General features: G+C 32.2%; 1 protein-coding gene and 1 pseudogene across 1 annotated transcript; both read right to left on the bottom strand.

Moving 5' to 3' along the window:
• Positions 1-1363: 1363 nt before the first annotated feature.
• On the bottom strand, positions 1364-8620 carry LOC107897338 (formamidopyrimidine-DNA glycosylase-like; annotated as a pseudogene).
• Positions 8621-10349: 1729 nt separating this feature from the next.
• LOC121208175 (alpha-galactosidase 1) lies at positions 10350-12296 on the bottom strand. Its single transcript, XM_041078686.1, has 7 exons — positions 11671-12296; positions 11384-11583; positions 11192-11275; positions 11050-11114; positions 10886-10968; positions 10708-10798; positions 10350-10617 (listed from the first exon to the last, which is right to left on the bottom strand). Exons 1-7 carry the CDS (start codon positions 11788-11790, stop codon positions 10520-10522), a joined length of 741 nt encoding a protein of 246 aa, XP_040934620.1. The 5' UTR covers positions 11791-12296; the 3' UTR covers positions 10350-10519.
• Positions 12297-14273: the final 1977 nt, after the last annotated feature.

The raw sequence follows: 14273 nt of genomic DNA, 5'->3' as shown, positions 1-14273 counted from the left end.
AGAGTTATTATACGAACTCCAACCATAATTTAGATTTTCGGGTATCTGTGATGTCCCTCCACATTCTAACTGGTCTATCCATCCGACATTAAGATCAAAGTCAAATCCGCAATGTTGACTTATTGGACAAACATTCTCAACAGGCTCTAAGTCTGCTAACTCAGCAAATAACTCAACTGGTTGAGGGTTCTCACTCCCAATCGACCTCCAAATTTCCATCATAGTGCCCAAGTCATCATCTAACAGTTGCATCTCACAAAATTTCAATAGATCTGTAGAGATTGGAAACTTGTAAAATAATCTGGACGTCACCCTTCCACAACGAATAACTATTTTCCAATTAATCTTCCTTTTCATTTCTATCAGCTTCACAGTTTTTTTGAATCGCAACCCTACTCTTTGCTGACCTTGAAATACACAACCAATATCACCTTTTACAATTTCATCATAAAAAAGAACGTACACCAAAAACGCCTCGTTATTCATCTTCAACAGAATTTTTGAACTCTCCTACTAAACACAACAATTTCACCATTCTATATATGTTAGAGAACCAAGTGGTGAAGCCATAAAGAATGTAAAATATCAAATTTTAAATTTTTATATTGAAAAATATATTTTAAAAAAAATTACACTTGTAATAAAGTGGTGGAGCCATTCTAAATGACTCCACCAAATAAAATATTATTTTTTAAAAATTTTAAATATAATTTTAAAAAACGTTTGAATAAAAAATATTATAAAACATTTAAAACATTTAAAACATTATAAAACAAATAATAAATAATTTTAAAGGCAAATTTAAAAAAAATAGAAAAAGGAAAAAAGGTAGAAAAGGCGTTGGAATCTGGTGGGGCCAAATTATTTGGCTCCACCAGAAAAAAGAAAATTTGTTTAAAGCCGTCCCCATTTTTTCAAAAATCGCAGTATTTATTTAATATTTATACAGGTAGTGCCATTCTACATGGCTCCACCAAAAAAATTGATTTTTTTATCCCAATTGCTAACGTGGCAAGTTGGTGACGCCAAACACTTTAACTCTATCAACTTTTATTGTAGATTTTAGGCTATTTACGTATTTTATCAAAAAATTAAGTCATTTACGTAATTATTTAATTAACTTTTTTGGGTTAGTTTTATAAAATACCATCCATAATTAACACCTTGGGTTTTATTTTTTTTATCAAATAATTCATTATTAATAATAATAATTTACATTTATATTATAGTAATAGGCTTAATATTTACCACTTTGGCCAGTCATTCACAATTATATATACAAGAGAAAATGCTAAAATGGGATCTTACTCTTTGATAACTAGACTTGGGGGTTTGGAGTAGTATGCATATTGGTCAACGGCTCTGAGGGTCAAAGGACAAAAAAGTCCACGCATTGCCAAGTTTATTTATTTGTTTTTCCGAATCCAAGTTACACCATTTCCTCCATTTCCATCCTGAAAAACCATATATTTTACCTCCAACATCACTATTTATCCTAAAACTGAGAAAATAAAATTTAATGACTTGAGGACAAGCTTAGCTTTAATTCAACTTTAAAACAGAGTTGCACCCAAGTCCTAGCGTATGTGTGGATGCTGGAAAGGATTAAAGAAGTCCATGCATCCACTTCACTTTTTGCGTTGGACCAACGCCAAAAATTAATTACAACTTTGCAACCACAGCAATCAACCTCAACACATCTCTTCCTATTCTTGGAGGTTTATGATTTCATTTGCTTGCATTCCAAACTTCCATACCCAACATCTTAAATACTGCTCACTTCAAAGCCAAGGAATCAAAATAAGTGATCCGTACTTGCAGCTATCAGTCTATGCATAGGTTGTTTAGAGCTTCAAACTTCAAATAACTTAAAACACACTGAAAATTTTCAAAATACCCTGCAACAAACAGCTGCAGTACAAGGTAGCCGCCGATTCAGAATTTAAGCCAAGTGTGATCTAATAACAAGGTTGAACAAGCAATCCCAGTTACAAGAACATGACACCGCCCTTCCATTCTTACAAAACTTGGGCAGACGTATCTGGAGACGTTAAATGATTCATCAGCTAGCTACTTTGCTCTCTTAGGCTTCTTACCATCTTGACTACTCACTGGTCGCTTCGATGTCTTCACAGTCTTCGCTTGTTTGTTACTAGTATTAGTTTTAACCTTCCTACCTTTCTCTGTCAGATCTTCATCATCCTCTTCACTGCTGCCATCATTGTTACCACCACTATCATCATCATCATCATCATCATCACTCTCTTTGGCTTTTCTTTTCATAGGGGGCTTTCTACCACGACCTCTAGGGTTTGCCCCCTTCTTAGGTTTGGTTATTTTAGTGCTTTCCTCTTCCTCATTCGTAGGTTCATCACCAACGCCATCTTCATCATCATCATTATCCTCAGCCTCATCACCTCCTTTTTTCTTTGAAGCCTGCTTTCTAGGTTTACCTGCTGCTTTTGTAGCTACTGTTCCACTCAATTTCTGCAACTCCGGTACATATGCGGATGTCTGTACCAGAAAGTGAACAGTTAAACAAGGCACTTGATGGACCAACATAAATTATATTTTAGAATGACCTACCCTGCCACCAGCATTGATAAAATCAATTTTCTTCCGTGTTATTAAAAAGAAGCTCATTATTTTCTAGGGAAAAAAAGGGCTAATAAACATGAATGGCAATATTCATAACTTGATATCAATCAGTAAACAGCCACATTGTTTAATGGATGAAAATAAAACTAGGAAGCACCATATCTTCCAACATAATCAACATACAATAAAGAAATACAACACAATGAGCAGTTTTACATGCATGTTGTGCACACATAAGAGCTGACACATGCATTTAGAAGGGAAGTATCAATTTATCACAATGAAAGGAGATGGGAGATGATGCTAGAAGACGCATATAGGTTCAGGAGCCAGACCGTCAACAAAAGCCTTGCCAGGCTTCTTTTCGCGAGAATGAAATATCCAATTACTTGGGAACTGACTACTATCTGCCCCAACTTCAACTGCTTTTTCAATAACCTGTAAAAACAATTTTTTCAACATGATTATCAGTTTCATGAGAGGTATCTTACCCTTAATTTTTCCAGACTTTTTGCCCCACCGAAAAAGAAACAACCAATCACAAGGAAAACGTTTGCAGTCAGCATCAACTTCAACAGCATACTGAATGACCTACAAATATTTTCCTCTATATTTTCCATGAAGAACGCACAATCATAACATAAAATATTACCAACTACAAGATGGGTCAACACTTACCTCCTTGATAAAATTGTGTAAAGTTGCACAGTTTTCTTTGGACAGGCTGGAACAAATCTGCAGTGGATGAATTCTTGCCTGCCACGTAGAAAATTCTATGATAAACTTGTAACAGCTATGTAAATACTTTGAGTCCAAATAGCTGCCCATTTAAGAAATATATTATATATTTCTCATCACATATTAGTAAAACCAAACTTCACTCTGGAGGGGCTTGATTTTGGGAGGCTAGTGACCACCTTACCAAACAGCCACACTCAACTCATCTTGTCAACCTCTCTATTAAAAGCCCTTCAAATGAGTAAAGTTGCTGTTTGTCAAAGGAGAATACCATTCAATCCACCCCCCCCCCAAAAATAATAATAATAATAATAATAACAAAACTAACACACACACTCAACAAAAAAAAAAAAAAAACCTCTTCCACCCCAAAAATTAAAACTCCAATATAGTTGGTCCCATTAATTGTATTATTTGTATTGCTCTCTGGTTCGTTGCACAAATACATGAGCAATCATTCTCTTAAATATACTTCGTACATATTTTGATAAAATTGTGGAGACTGAGAAGAAAAAGAGTGAAACATATAGAATGCTTGATATCTATTTTTGAATTCCCGACATTCTAAAACTTATGATCAGTCATCAAGATGCATCAAGACAATGTTGTGTATTCAAAAGAAAATGTCTCGTAGTATTAAACCAGTGATAAACATGACATTGTATGAGGTCAGTCTTCTGTAATCAGAATCTAAATTCAATATTTTCTATTTCTCTAAAACTTTTCAAACTAAATAAGAGATTGAACGAGCTATCTTGAAATGCAACTTTAAGATCATTACTTGCATTCTCTCAAACTATGTCAAGGACAAAGCAATATATATATATGGTAACCTCAACCTCACAAACATTGAAAATTTTTTATTTGGATTATAATATCAAAACTATGCATTAGAAATGTGCTGTATCTGGATTATATAAGATCCTATATCATGGGTCAATGTTTAAAAAGGTGCACTCACTTGGTATAGCACTTCATCTGCAATCCAATTGCCAATTCCTGAGATGTAACTCTGCAAAAGTTAACAAAGGCAATTAAAACCGTTTACTTTTAATCAGAGAAATAGAGAATTAGAAACAACAGTAGCACATCAAAGTAGATACTGTATCTAGAATAACTGGAATTTTTTTCCTTTACTTTTCTAAAAGAAAAGCTAGCTAAAGAACCAAAAGGCATAAGCCTATCAGGTAGACTTGTCTAGAATCTTCCATCATTCTCGTTTTCCTTCTCTCTTTTTTCTTCATCAAAGAGAACCATGATCTCATTCTTAATGAATGGGAGAAGGCAAAAGCAGGCTGCTCTGTAAGAAAAAATTGGTTCATACTAAAGCTGGTTTGAAGTTTCAACCCTCTATCTTCCTTCTTATCTCTAAAACAATTTCACGTTCTTGTTTTGCATTTTTTTCTTCTTCATCCTCTCTGTATCTTTCCAGACCAATAACTTCCTCAATTCCTCTTATACTTCACGTTTTGGTCAATATATGGATTGGGTTGTTTTAACTTGATGTTCATATAACCCAGCAATCATCCATTGTCTCTGCTATTCACTTTCTTCATTGTCAAGTCAGAACTGCCATCGCCATAGAAGATTCACATTCTGCACCTGAATCCATGTATAGGGGGCATCTTACAAATTTAATTTCCCAGGGGAGGGGGTGCAAACAAAAAAAATAAAAAAACTATGAAGGGCAGAGAGGTTTACGACAGTTGTTTCACGACCTTAAAATGCAATCATAATTGAAATAGAATGTGCCTGCCAACTGAGTTGGTAAAGCTCAGTCATCAAGGTGGTGGATTAAGGGAAAGGGAAACTTGCACCCTTTCGGGGTAGCTCAGCCATCAATAAAATATCTAGGATGAACTTTGCCTTTCTACATTTTCCCAATAGAAAACACCAGGACTACAGAATACTTCAATGCTACAGTGAGGATGATTCAACTGGATGGAAGTCTCATTCATGCTAGGTTAATAACATATCAATACAGGAGCACAAGAAAAAGCAACTGATAAGAGGAAACAATAGAAAAATCAAGTAACTTTAAATATATTTGCTAGCTACATGGAACAAAAAAGGCTTCAGTCATTCAATAAAGGATATGAATCAGAGATGTACTGCAGAAAAGCAACTTAAGTACACTGCATCCACCTAAACAGAGTCTAATGTCATTAATTATGTTGAAGCAAATTGCTCTATGTCCTAGTCCTGCCCTTACAATATGCTGATCTCCAAGAACAAGCTTTGAGAATCACCAAAATCAAGTAATGGAAACAGTATTCTAGCTTGAGTCATGAACCGAAAATGAAACTGAGAAAGTTGCACGCATATAATTTCATATTGCATGCAGCAACCTGATTTCATTCTTACAAGGAATTACTGAGGGAGGAAACGGGACAAGTAACTGGAAGGAAAAAGAAAGAAAAAAATCAAAAGAATAAAGATAATGTCTAATACATTTAGGCAATTCGCTAATAGCAAATGAAAAAAAAATCAAAATAAGAACTAGTGAGCAGGATAAACACAAAAGCTACCATTTCAAATAATCTCTTAACAGCTTAATCAAAAAGAAAAGCTACTAGATACAAATATTATGTTAAGTAGGAAAAGAAACAATAAAAGAACTGAAGGCTAATACAAGACTAGAGACATAAAATCATTATGACAACAAAAAAAGTAAAACCATGGCCACATGAGTTTTAACCTGATCAAGCAATAGAGCTTTAATTCCAATCTTCTTCTTGCTTAAGGAGTCAGTAAATTCATTAATTGTCATAGGCTCAAACAGTGCATCAGGACCAAGCTCAGATATTGGAGGCACAGATGTAGGCTGCGCCAACCAAATCATTTCAAGATATAAACCAAACATGAAAAACTGTAGGAACTCAACAAACTAAATAAATTAGAAATTGAAATACATCTTTGAGCAAGCGGACTCTAGCAAATCGCCTCTTATCAGTGAAAGATAGCTCCAAACCATCATCTAGCTGCAAAAGAGCATACAAATCAATTTTGTCAAGGGCACAAGGAGGTAAATCCCTTAAAATGCCTCAAGACCAAGGCATAAAAAATGCTTTCGCACATGGAGTAAATAACAATATTTATATGTGTATTGATTTTGTACGAGTCTCTCTAAAAATCAGGTCTAATTTATTTACAAACATGCAAATTTTTTTGTAGGTCAATATGCATGATCTCCTTATGGTCCATGTCTGTTGTTGAATACTCAAATATTGAGAAATAGCGAGTTTGATACTATCCATTTCTTACTAGTAAAGGTACATCAAATGAAAAAAATGAAAAAATAAAAGGAATTAAAGAATAGTGAAAACAGGCAAGCTTTTTTTAACACTTATCACCTTACAAAAAAGAAGTATCTAGGCGCACAAGGCATGTGCCTGATCAAATGAACCTCAACTGAATGGATCTAAGGCGCTTTTTTTGTCTGGTGCTTGCGGGCCCAGGTGCAAGCATGCACACCTAGGCACATGCCTTGACAATACTGATCCCGATCAGGGTAAATCCCCATGAATATAGCCTTAATAATTTCACTAAGATACAGAAGAACTTATTGCTAATTCTAAGTGCTTAATTGGATTATTAGACAAACAATCAAACAAGATGAAAATCACTTAAAATGATACATTTTAGTTTTTTCTCTTCGTTAACTGCAGACAATGGCCTTTGAGTGCCCAATACAAAAGAGCATATAATAAAATCAACCAATGACCCATTAATGACCATTTTTACTGGGAAACCAACTGCACCAAATGACCATAAACCTGCTTCAGAATTTTTATTTTCCTTCATATCTACTCGTCCAAGTTCATCCGGTCTTGAAAAGCTATTGGAAGTTCAAAATAAGAATATAGAAAGAATCTAATACAGGTCTTGTGAACATCATAAAAAAAAATGAAATAGGAGAGCATTAAAATGATTAGAAACCAATACACATGTCACTTAAGAAATATATAGAGAAGCTTCACCTTTGAAGAGACATATGGGATTCAACAATTATATGCTATGTTAAATTAAGTGCCAAGTTTAATGCAAAGAAGATGTCATATGAAAACAAACTACAAAAAGAAAAACTATTAAAACTTTAAAGATTGCAAATGTTGAATGACGATATTCAAGGATAACTTAAAGAAAAGATAATCCACAGAACATATTGGATTACCAAGGGAAAGAGCAATGGTTCTTACTTCAACAAAGAACTTTGAATATTTGGACGGCCATTCATCATTGTCTTTTACAGCAGACCTATATGTATTAAAGATGTTAAGATTACTACCATAATGTTCCTAACCAAACATCAATTATAACAATATGAGCTAAAATCCCTTTCGACTTAACAAATTAAACATCTCTCTCTGATGCAATACCTTCAATAGCTCATGAAATCTTCTTAATCAATGTAGACGCTATTTAGTTGTCACTATTGGTGCTTCCGATTAATTATCAATTAAGTAAAACCAAAATGGAAGGGGGAAAAAAGAAGAAGAAGATAAAATGTAACATTTTTTTAAATAATAATAATAATCAGTTCAAGTAAAAGTCAAAATCTTACATTTTGTTATTTATAATAGAAATTCCCAAACTTTTAACAATTTAAAATGTCTTCCAGTTTTTTTTGTAAGCACAGGTCTTGCATTTTGCTTCCGAGACAACCAAAATATAATAGAAGTAAAAATATTTCCTACTGAGAACCAGAAAAGAACATCACCTCTTATATTTTGTAACAGCAACGCCTTTTTATATAAATAGCACCGGCCATGCCTGAAATCCGTTCAACCAATATTTGGTTAAAACAAAATAATAATAATAATAATAATAATAATCTTAAAGAAAATGAGCAGAAAATAGAAAAAAACCGAATTTCTAGGGCTTTTAAAGGAAGCGTACCGAACTGGAAAGAGGGAAAAGGAGGGGAATCAAGGTGGAGCCAGAGGTTCTTGCCCTTTCGGTGAGCAGAGACGATGGTCTTGCCTAAGAGAGCGGACTCGAAGTCCACGGAAGAGACTCCTTCGATGACTTTAGAGTCATTGGCTATAATCGCTCTCTTGATCTTCTTCCCCAAGCAGTTCTCTTCTATCGCTCTTCTTGCTGCCTCTACCTCTGGAAGCTCCGGCATTGCTTCGCTTGGGTTTTACCACCTTTCGCGCGCTTTTTCTTGCTCTTTGAGACTTCTGACAGAGGAAGTGTGAAACTCTAAGAGCACGTTTGCTTCGCTGTATTGGATTAGAGCTGTATTGGATTAGAGGTATATTGGATTGGATTAGAGGTGTAATGGAATAGAGGTGTAATAGCAAATCAACTGTTTGGTTGAATGTAATGGAATAGAGGCGTAATAGTAAAACTGTGTTTGGTTGAATGTAATAGAGGTGTAATAGCATAATGGAGAAAACTAAAATGACCAGAATACCCTTAGCATAAATTTGTTTTGGTAAATGATTATTGTTATTGTTATTTAAATTTTAATAAGATTATTTATTATCAAAAATAAATAATTTAATCATATTTAAACATAATTATTATTTAATATATTTTAATTAAAATATATAATTTAATAAAATTCTTAATAATTAGCAGAAATTTGTTTTGGTAAATTATTTTATTTAAATTTTAATAAGATTAATATCAATAATAAATAATTTAATCATATTTAAACATAATTATTATTAAATATATTTTAATTAAAATATATAATTTAATAAAATTCTTAATAATTAATATTCTTATATGAATTTACTCAAACCATAATATATGATACTGTAAAATATAAAATAACATAATTATTATTAAATATAATATAATTAAAATATATAATTTAATAAAATTCTTAATAATTAATATTCTTATATGAATTTACTCAAATCATAATATATGATTATAACTAATATGATTTAATTAAATATATGATTTAATAAAATTTAAAATTATTATAACTAATATGATTATAGTTTATGAATTTGTATAATTTAAAATAATAATTATTACATATAATTTAATAATAATATATAATTTCATAAAATTCTTGATAGTAAAAATTTTCTTATATGAATTTATACAATTTAAAATAATTAATATTAAATATAATTATATAGTGATATATAATTTCATAAAATTCTTAATAATAAAATGTTCTTATATGAATTTACTAAAATCAATATATAACTTGAGAATTATATTATGCATAAACATAATTAACTTATATTAAGAAAAGGTTAGATGAAAATGAAATTGTACATTAAAATCCATATGTTATATAGTTTTACAACATCAAAAAGTTTGAACATTGATATTTAATGGTAAGAAAGAAATCTCCTAACCCATTCCAATCGGGCAATTGAAGGTAAACTAAAGAAAACGATCATTTGAGTTGGATGGTCGGGAATTTTACTCAATGCATCATACCGCTGATCATCGGTTTTCAATCTTGAAATTAGGGTTCATGATCATAATAGTAATAATAACTTGGGTTTTCAACTTTTTGTCCTATTCAAAGATTAGTCCCCATAAATGAAAGCTCCCTTTAGTGGAAACTTAATTACGGGGTGATCTTGGTTCATGAATCAATTGAATTAAGTTCCTGATTCAATAAGGTAATTCAAGTACTCTCGGAATTTCAATCTGGACAAGGTCTTCATGGACTATCAAAGAAAAATGACTTTTGAGCAATGGTTTGAGCCACCAAAGGACTGCAGGCAAAAAATTATTATATTTTTACTATTCAAGCAAATAAAATATATGAGATGGTCCAAAATTCCTGCACTCTGCAGTTGTTTTATGCAAAATTTGACCAAAAAATCCCTTTCTATAAATGTGGAGGTTCATAATTGTGGATAAGCTTTAAAATAGCAGAGTAACAAATCTTTTAACAATATATAATACAATTTGGAGACCTGGATTTGTAGTAATTAAGTCCAATTCATTTCTGTTTTTATCATCTTCAATGACTTGAATCTAATGAATAAATATGAAAAAAATCTGCAAGAGTACAGCAACCACATCTGACATTGGAGTAAAAAAGCTTACTTCATTCATATTATTAAGAAACTAATTACAAGTGCTAATCCAACTACATTAAAGAGGAAAGCTTTCTTCATCAAATATTATTAAAGAACTAATTCCTAATTCCAAAATGCTAATCCAAAAAAAAAAAAGAAAGTGACCCAATCCGAGCATGTTATATGATCATATGGTTAAGCAAAAGGGGTTGTTGCATAGGTTTCACCTCTTCATCACCGTGCATCCTAGCCTTCCTAGCTTGAATACCATAAGAATCTAATGCAGAAGATCGCATTAAGTTAAAAAAGTTCGATAACTATTGATGCATTAAAGCGTTTTTGAAGAACTGTACTTCTAATTATGTACCTTGGTTAACAGCAATGACCTCTTTGTTTGAAATGATCTCTATAGTCTCTTGTGTCATATTCCTTATGTCGCAGCCGAGAAGAAGAGGAGCCTGCAATAGCATTCATGTTTTTCAGACCAGATATGCAACATCATGCATATCAACAAGCATAAAAAAGGTGAATATCAATTGTAATACCTTGGAAATAGCCCATAAGCTGAAATGTACTATATATTCATCTTTCGTCATCCCTCCATTCCCGATCTCAAGCATGTCCGGATCTATCGATATAACAAGAATTGTAATCACAAAACATTTAATATGGTTCAAAAAAAATTGCAGAACTAGAAGAAAACTCTAACCATTCCAACCACCGGGCCTTGCATATTGAGCATACAATTCATTTTGATCAGCTCTCGAAATCATACTGCCAGGCAACAAAATATCGTAAGTTATACTCTAGGCCGACTCTAACATCCTCCAAATACGTTAACAAATCTTTACCTTTCCCATGTATCAGTTATGTCACGAGTTGTCCTCCAGCTATTTCCTACATGGAAACCCCATTCAGCAGGGTGCATTTCTCCCCTAAGAAACAAAAAATCAAACACATGGCAAAGTAAAAAAAAAAAAAAAAGAATCAGAAAATCGTTACTTAAATTAAAAGCTTAAATCAAACTGTGATTTAGACAGTACCATTCACACAGAGAAAAGAATATGGGGCGGCCAGCCTTCTTCAAAGCTTTAGACATAACAGGATATCTACACGAAAAATTAAAGCAATATATAAGCATATAATATGGCTGCAAATCAAAACAAAGAAGACAACTACACCACTTTTCAATTGGCTTTGATCCATCATGGTGACAGTTATCATACTTCAAATAATCAATACCCTGCATACAAAACAATTATCGCACGAACCAACTTGATTAAGCTTTAGGTTCAATTAAAACAAGGGAAATGATCACTGAAAATCATATCCAGGAAGCAAAGGTTTTAGCATCCTGTTCTTCGAAACCGAGTGAACCAGGCATTGTCTTACTACAAGTATAATACCTGTACAAAATGAAAACACTATTAAATCCATAAGCAATTGTCATATAACCTATGCAAGATTCATACAATTGAGCATCAATAGTAAGTACATTACCCTGAAAAACTTTCGTTAACCAAAACTACAGAAGAGTAAAAGATTCATAACCATGAAATCAGCATTAAACTACTGAAGAATAAAAAGCCACAAGTGCAATTATACAATAATTCCAATGAAATCAGCAACAATTTCATAAAATAAAATAGCAATTTCAACAGAAACTACTGAAGACTAAAGATTCATAACCATGCAAAAATATTTGATAAAAGATTGTCGAACAAAAGAATTGGCAGATTAATTTCGGTCCGAAATAAAACTCACTCGATATTGGATTAGAGGTGATGACCCGAAAAACGCTTCACTTTCAAAGGATTCACTGGATTCAGCTATCAGGTATTTCCAATTTTGTGAAAATATTGAAGAGCAGTAGAGAGTTGCAGATAGGGTTGGGAGGAAATGGGAGGAGACAGAGACTGAAGAAACGATGAGGACAGAATAATAAACAAAAATGGTGGGAGATGGAAGGAGAAATTTTGAGGACAGAATAGGAGAGGGTCGGGTAGGGAGGGAGGGTAAAACAGAGAGCAGGGGACGGAAGGCGGACGTAATAGGTATTACAGGGATATGGGAAGGGATTACAAAAGCAGCGAAAAAGGGGATTAGGTCGGGATTGGTTTACGCCCGTAATGCCTATTACAGCGAACCAAACGCCGGATTAGAGGCGTCATGTAATACGCGCGTATTCGGCCTGTATTGTATTAGGTAATACACTGAACCAAACATATCCTAATGATTTTTATTTTCCTCTTCAGTGATTAAATTTTAATTTGTTTTATTCATTAAATTCGTTTGGTACGAAAGGAAAGCAATAATAAAATATTTTTTGAAAAATAATTACTTTTTTGAAAATAATTTATATTTTTGGTGTTTGGATCAAGGTGTGTAAATATATTTTCTGTTATTTGACAGATTTTTAGAAAATATTTTTTTGAAAAGTTGTTTTAAGAAATTTATATATTTAAGAATTTATTATATTTTCATTGTTTGATTGAGTTTATTATATATATGTTAATAAATTTATATTTTAAATTATTTTTACATATATTACAATGATTTATTTATAAATAAATAAATCATTTTAAATATATAATAATGCTCAATTATTAAACTAGAATATTAACCGTCATAAATAAATTAAAAACAACCAAAGTCAAATAAATTATTTATAATTGTGTTATAAAAAAATAAAAAGCAATGATTGAATAATTATAAATTAGTTTTCAAACCACAATTAATACTAGAAATTAATAATATTATCTAAATGCATAATTAGTAGTACACTACATGATAACGACAACATTATCCAAGTGCATAACTAATATTACACCACATTAAAAGTATCAATATCTTTAACCTTGAGAAAATTTTTGAAGTCAAATTTTTCTATGCTTCTTACTTTTAACTAAAAAAGCTTTTGCCTCAGATTAATGACTCACTAGATAATCAAACATAAAACACAGGAAGTCATCATCAAATCCTTCTACCTCCATTGACGTCACTTCTTCGTAAAAATGTGGTGTCTTATCCGCAGTAAATTGTTCCAAAGCATTAGCAATTTTGCTAAGTTGTTCACCCACAAATTTAATTTGTTCATCAACGACACTTTCTTAAGCCTTTTTTCTTTTACGTTCGGATGTGCCAGATGAAGATACATTTGTTCTTACCTCTTTAGTCTCTTCATTGTTGCAGTCTATAGGCACTGAATCTTAGTTATCATCATCCAAATCTATGTCAGCAAATGTTCTGGCAAAACTCCCTGTTGCCATATCTTTGCCAACAACCAAAGCCATTTCATCATAATGATCAATGCTTTTATTCAAAAATGGTTCATACTTCTTGTGTACCTGTTGGATATTATACACAATTAGAATAACAAGTAAAAAATAATTGAAATATACTTAACATATATATACATATATTACCGTTACTGTTGCATCATATGTCGCTCTATCACATGTGATCATTTTCATGTTATCATCCCATCCAAAACCACTTTCACCCCGAATTGTGCATATAATCTGCCATTGTTTTTTTACAGTCCTCAAATGATTTTCCACATGTTTTGCATCGCATTGGACTTGAAATTTTTCAAAAATAGCTTCGACAACTCGATTAATAGAAACTGCTTTGAAAGTATTAGAAGGCTTATTTCCTTTCTGGGTCTCCTCTGCTAGAATTTCAAGACAAATATGTTCCATCGGTTTTGTCCACCTGAATTGCTTGGAGGTCCCTTCTTTGTTGCCCTTACCCATTATACATTAATAATTGTTATTGTCAATTATTTCAATATCTAACAAGCTTAAAACATAATAAATTCAATATCTAACAAGCTTGAAACATAATCAATATGTAACAAATTCAAGACATAATAATTTCAGAATCCAACAAACTAAAATTTCAATATCATTATCCAACCAACATTAATAAAAA

Source organism: Gossypium hirsutum, chromosome A10 (genome assembly GCF_007990345.1).
Source record: "Gossypium hirsutum isolate 1008001.06 chromosome A10, Gossypium_hirsutum_v2.1, whole genome shotgun sequence".
NCBI classification, from domain to species: domain Eukaryota; kingdom Viridiplantae; phylum Streptophyta; class Magnoliopsida; order Malvales; family Malvaceae; genus Gossypium; species Gossypium hirsutum.
Note: the sequence above shows the minus strand (reverse complement) of the source record. Positions and strands in the feature narration are given on the sequence as shown.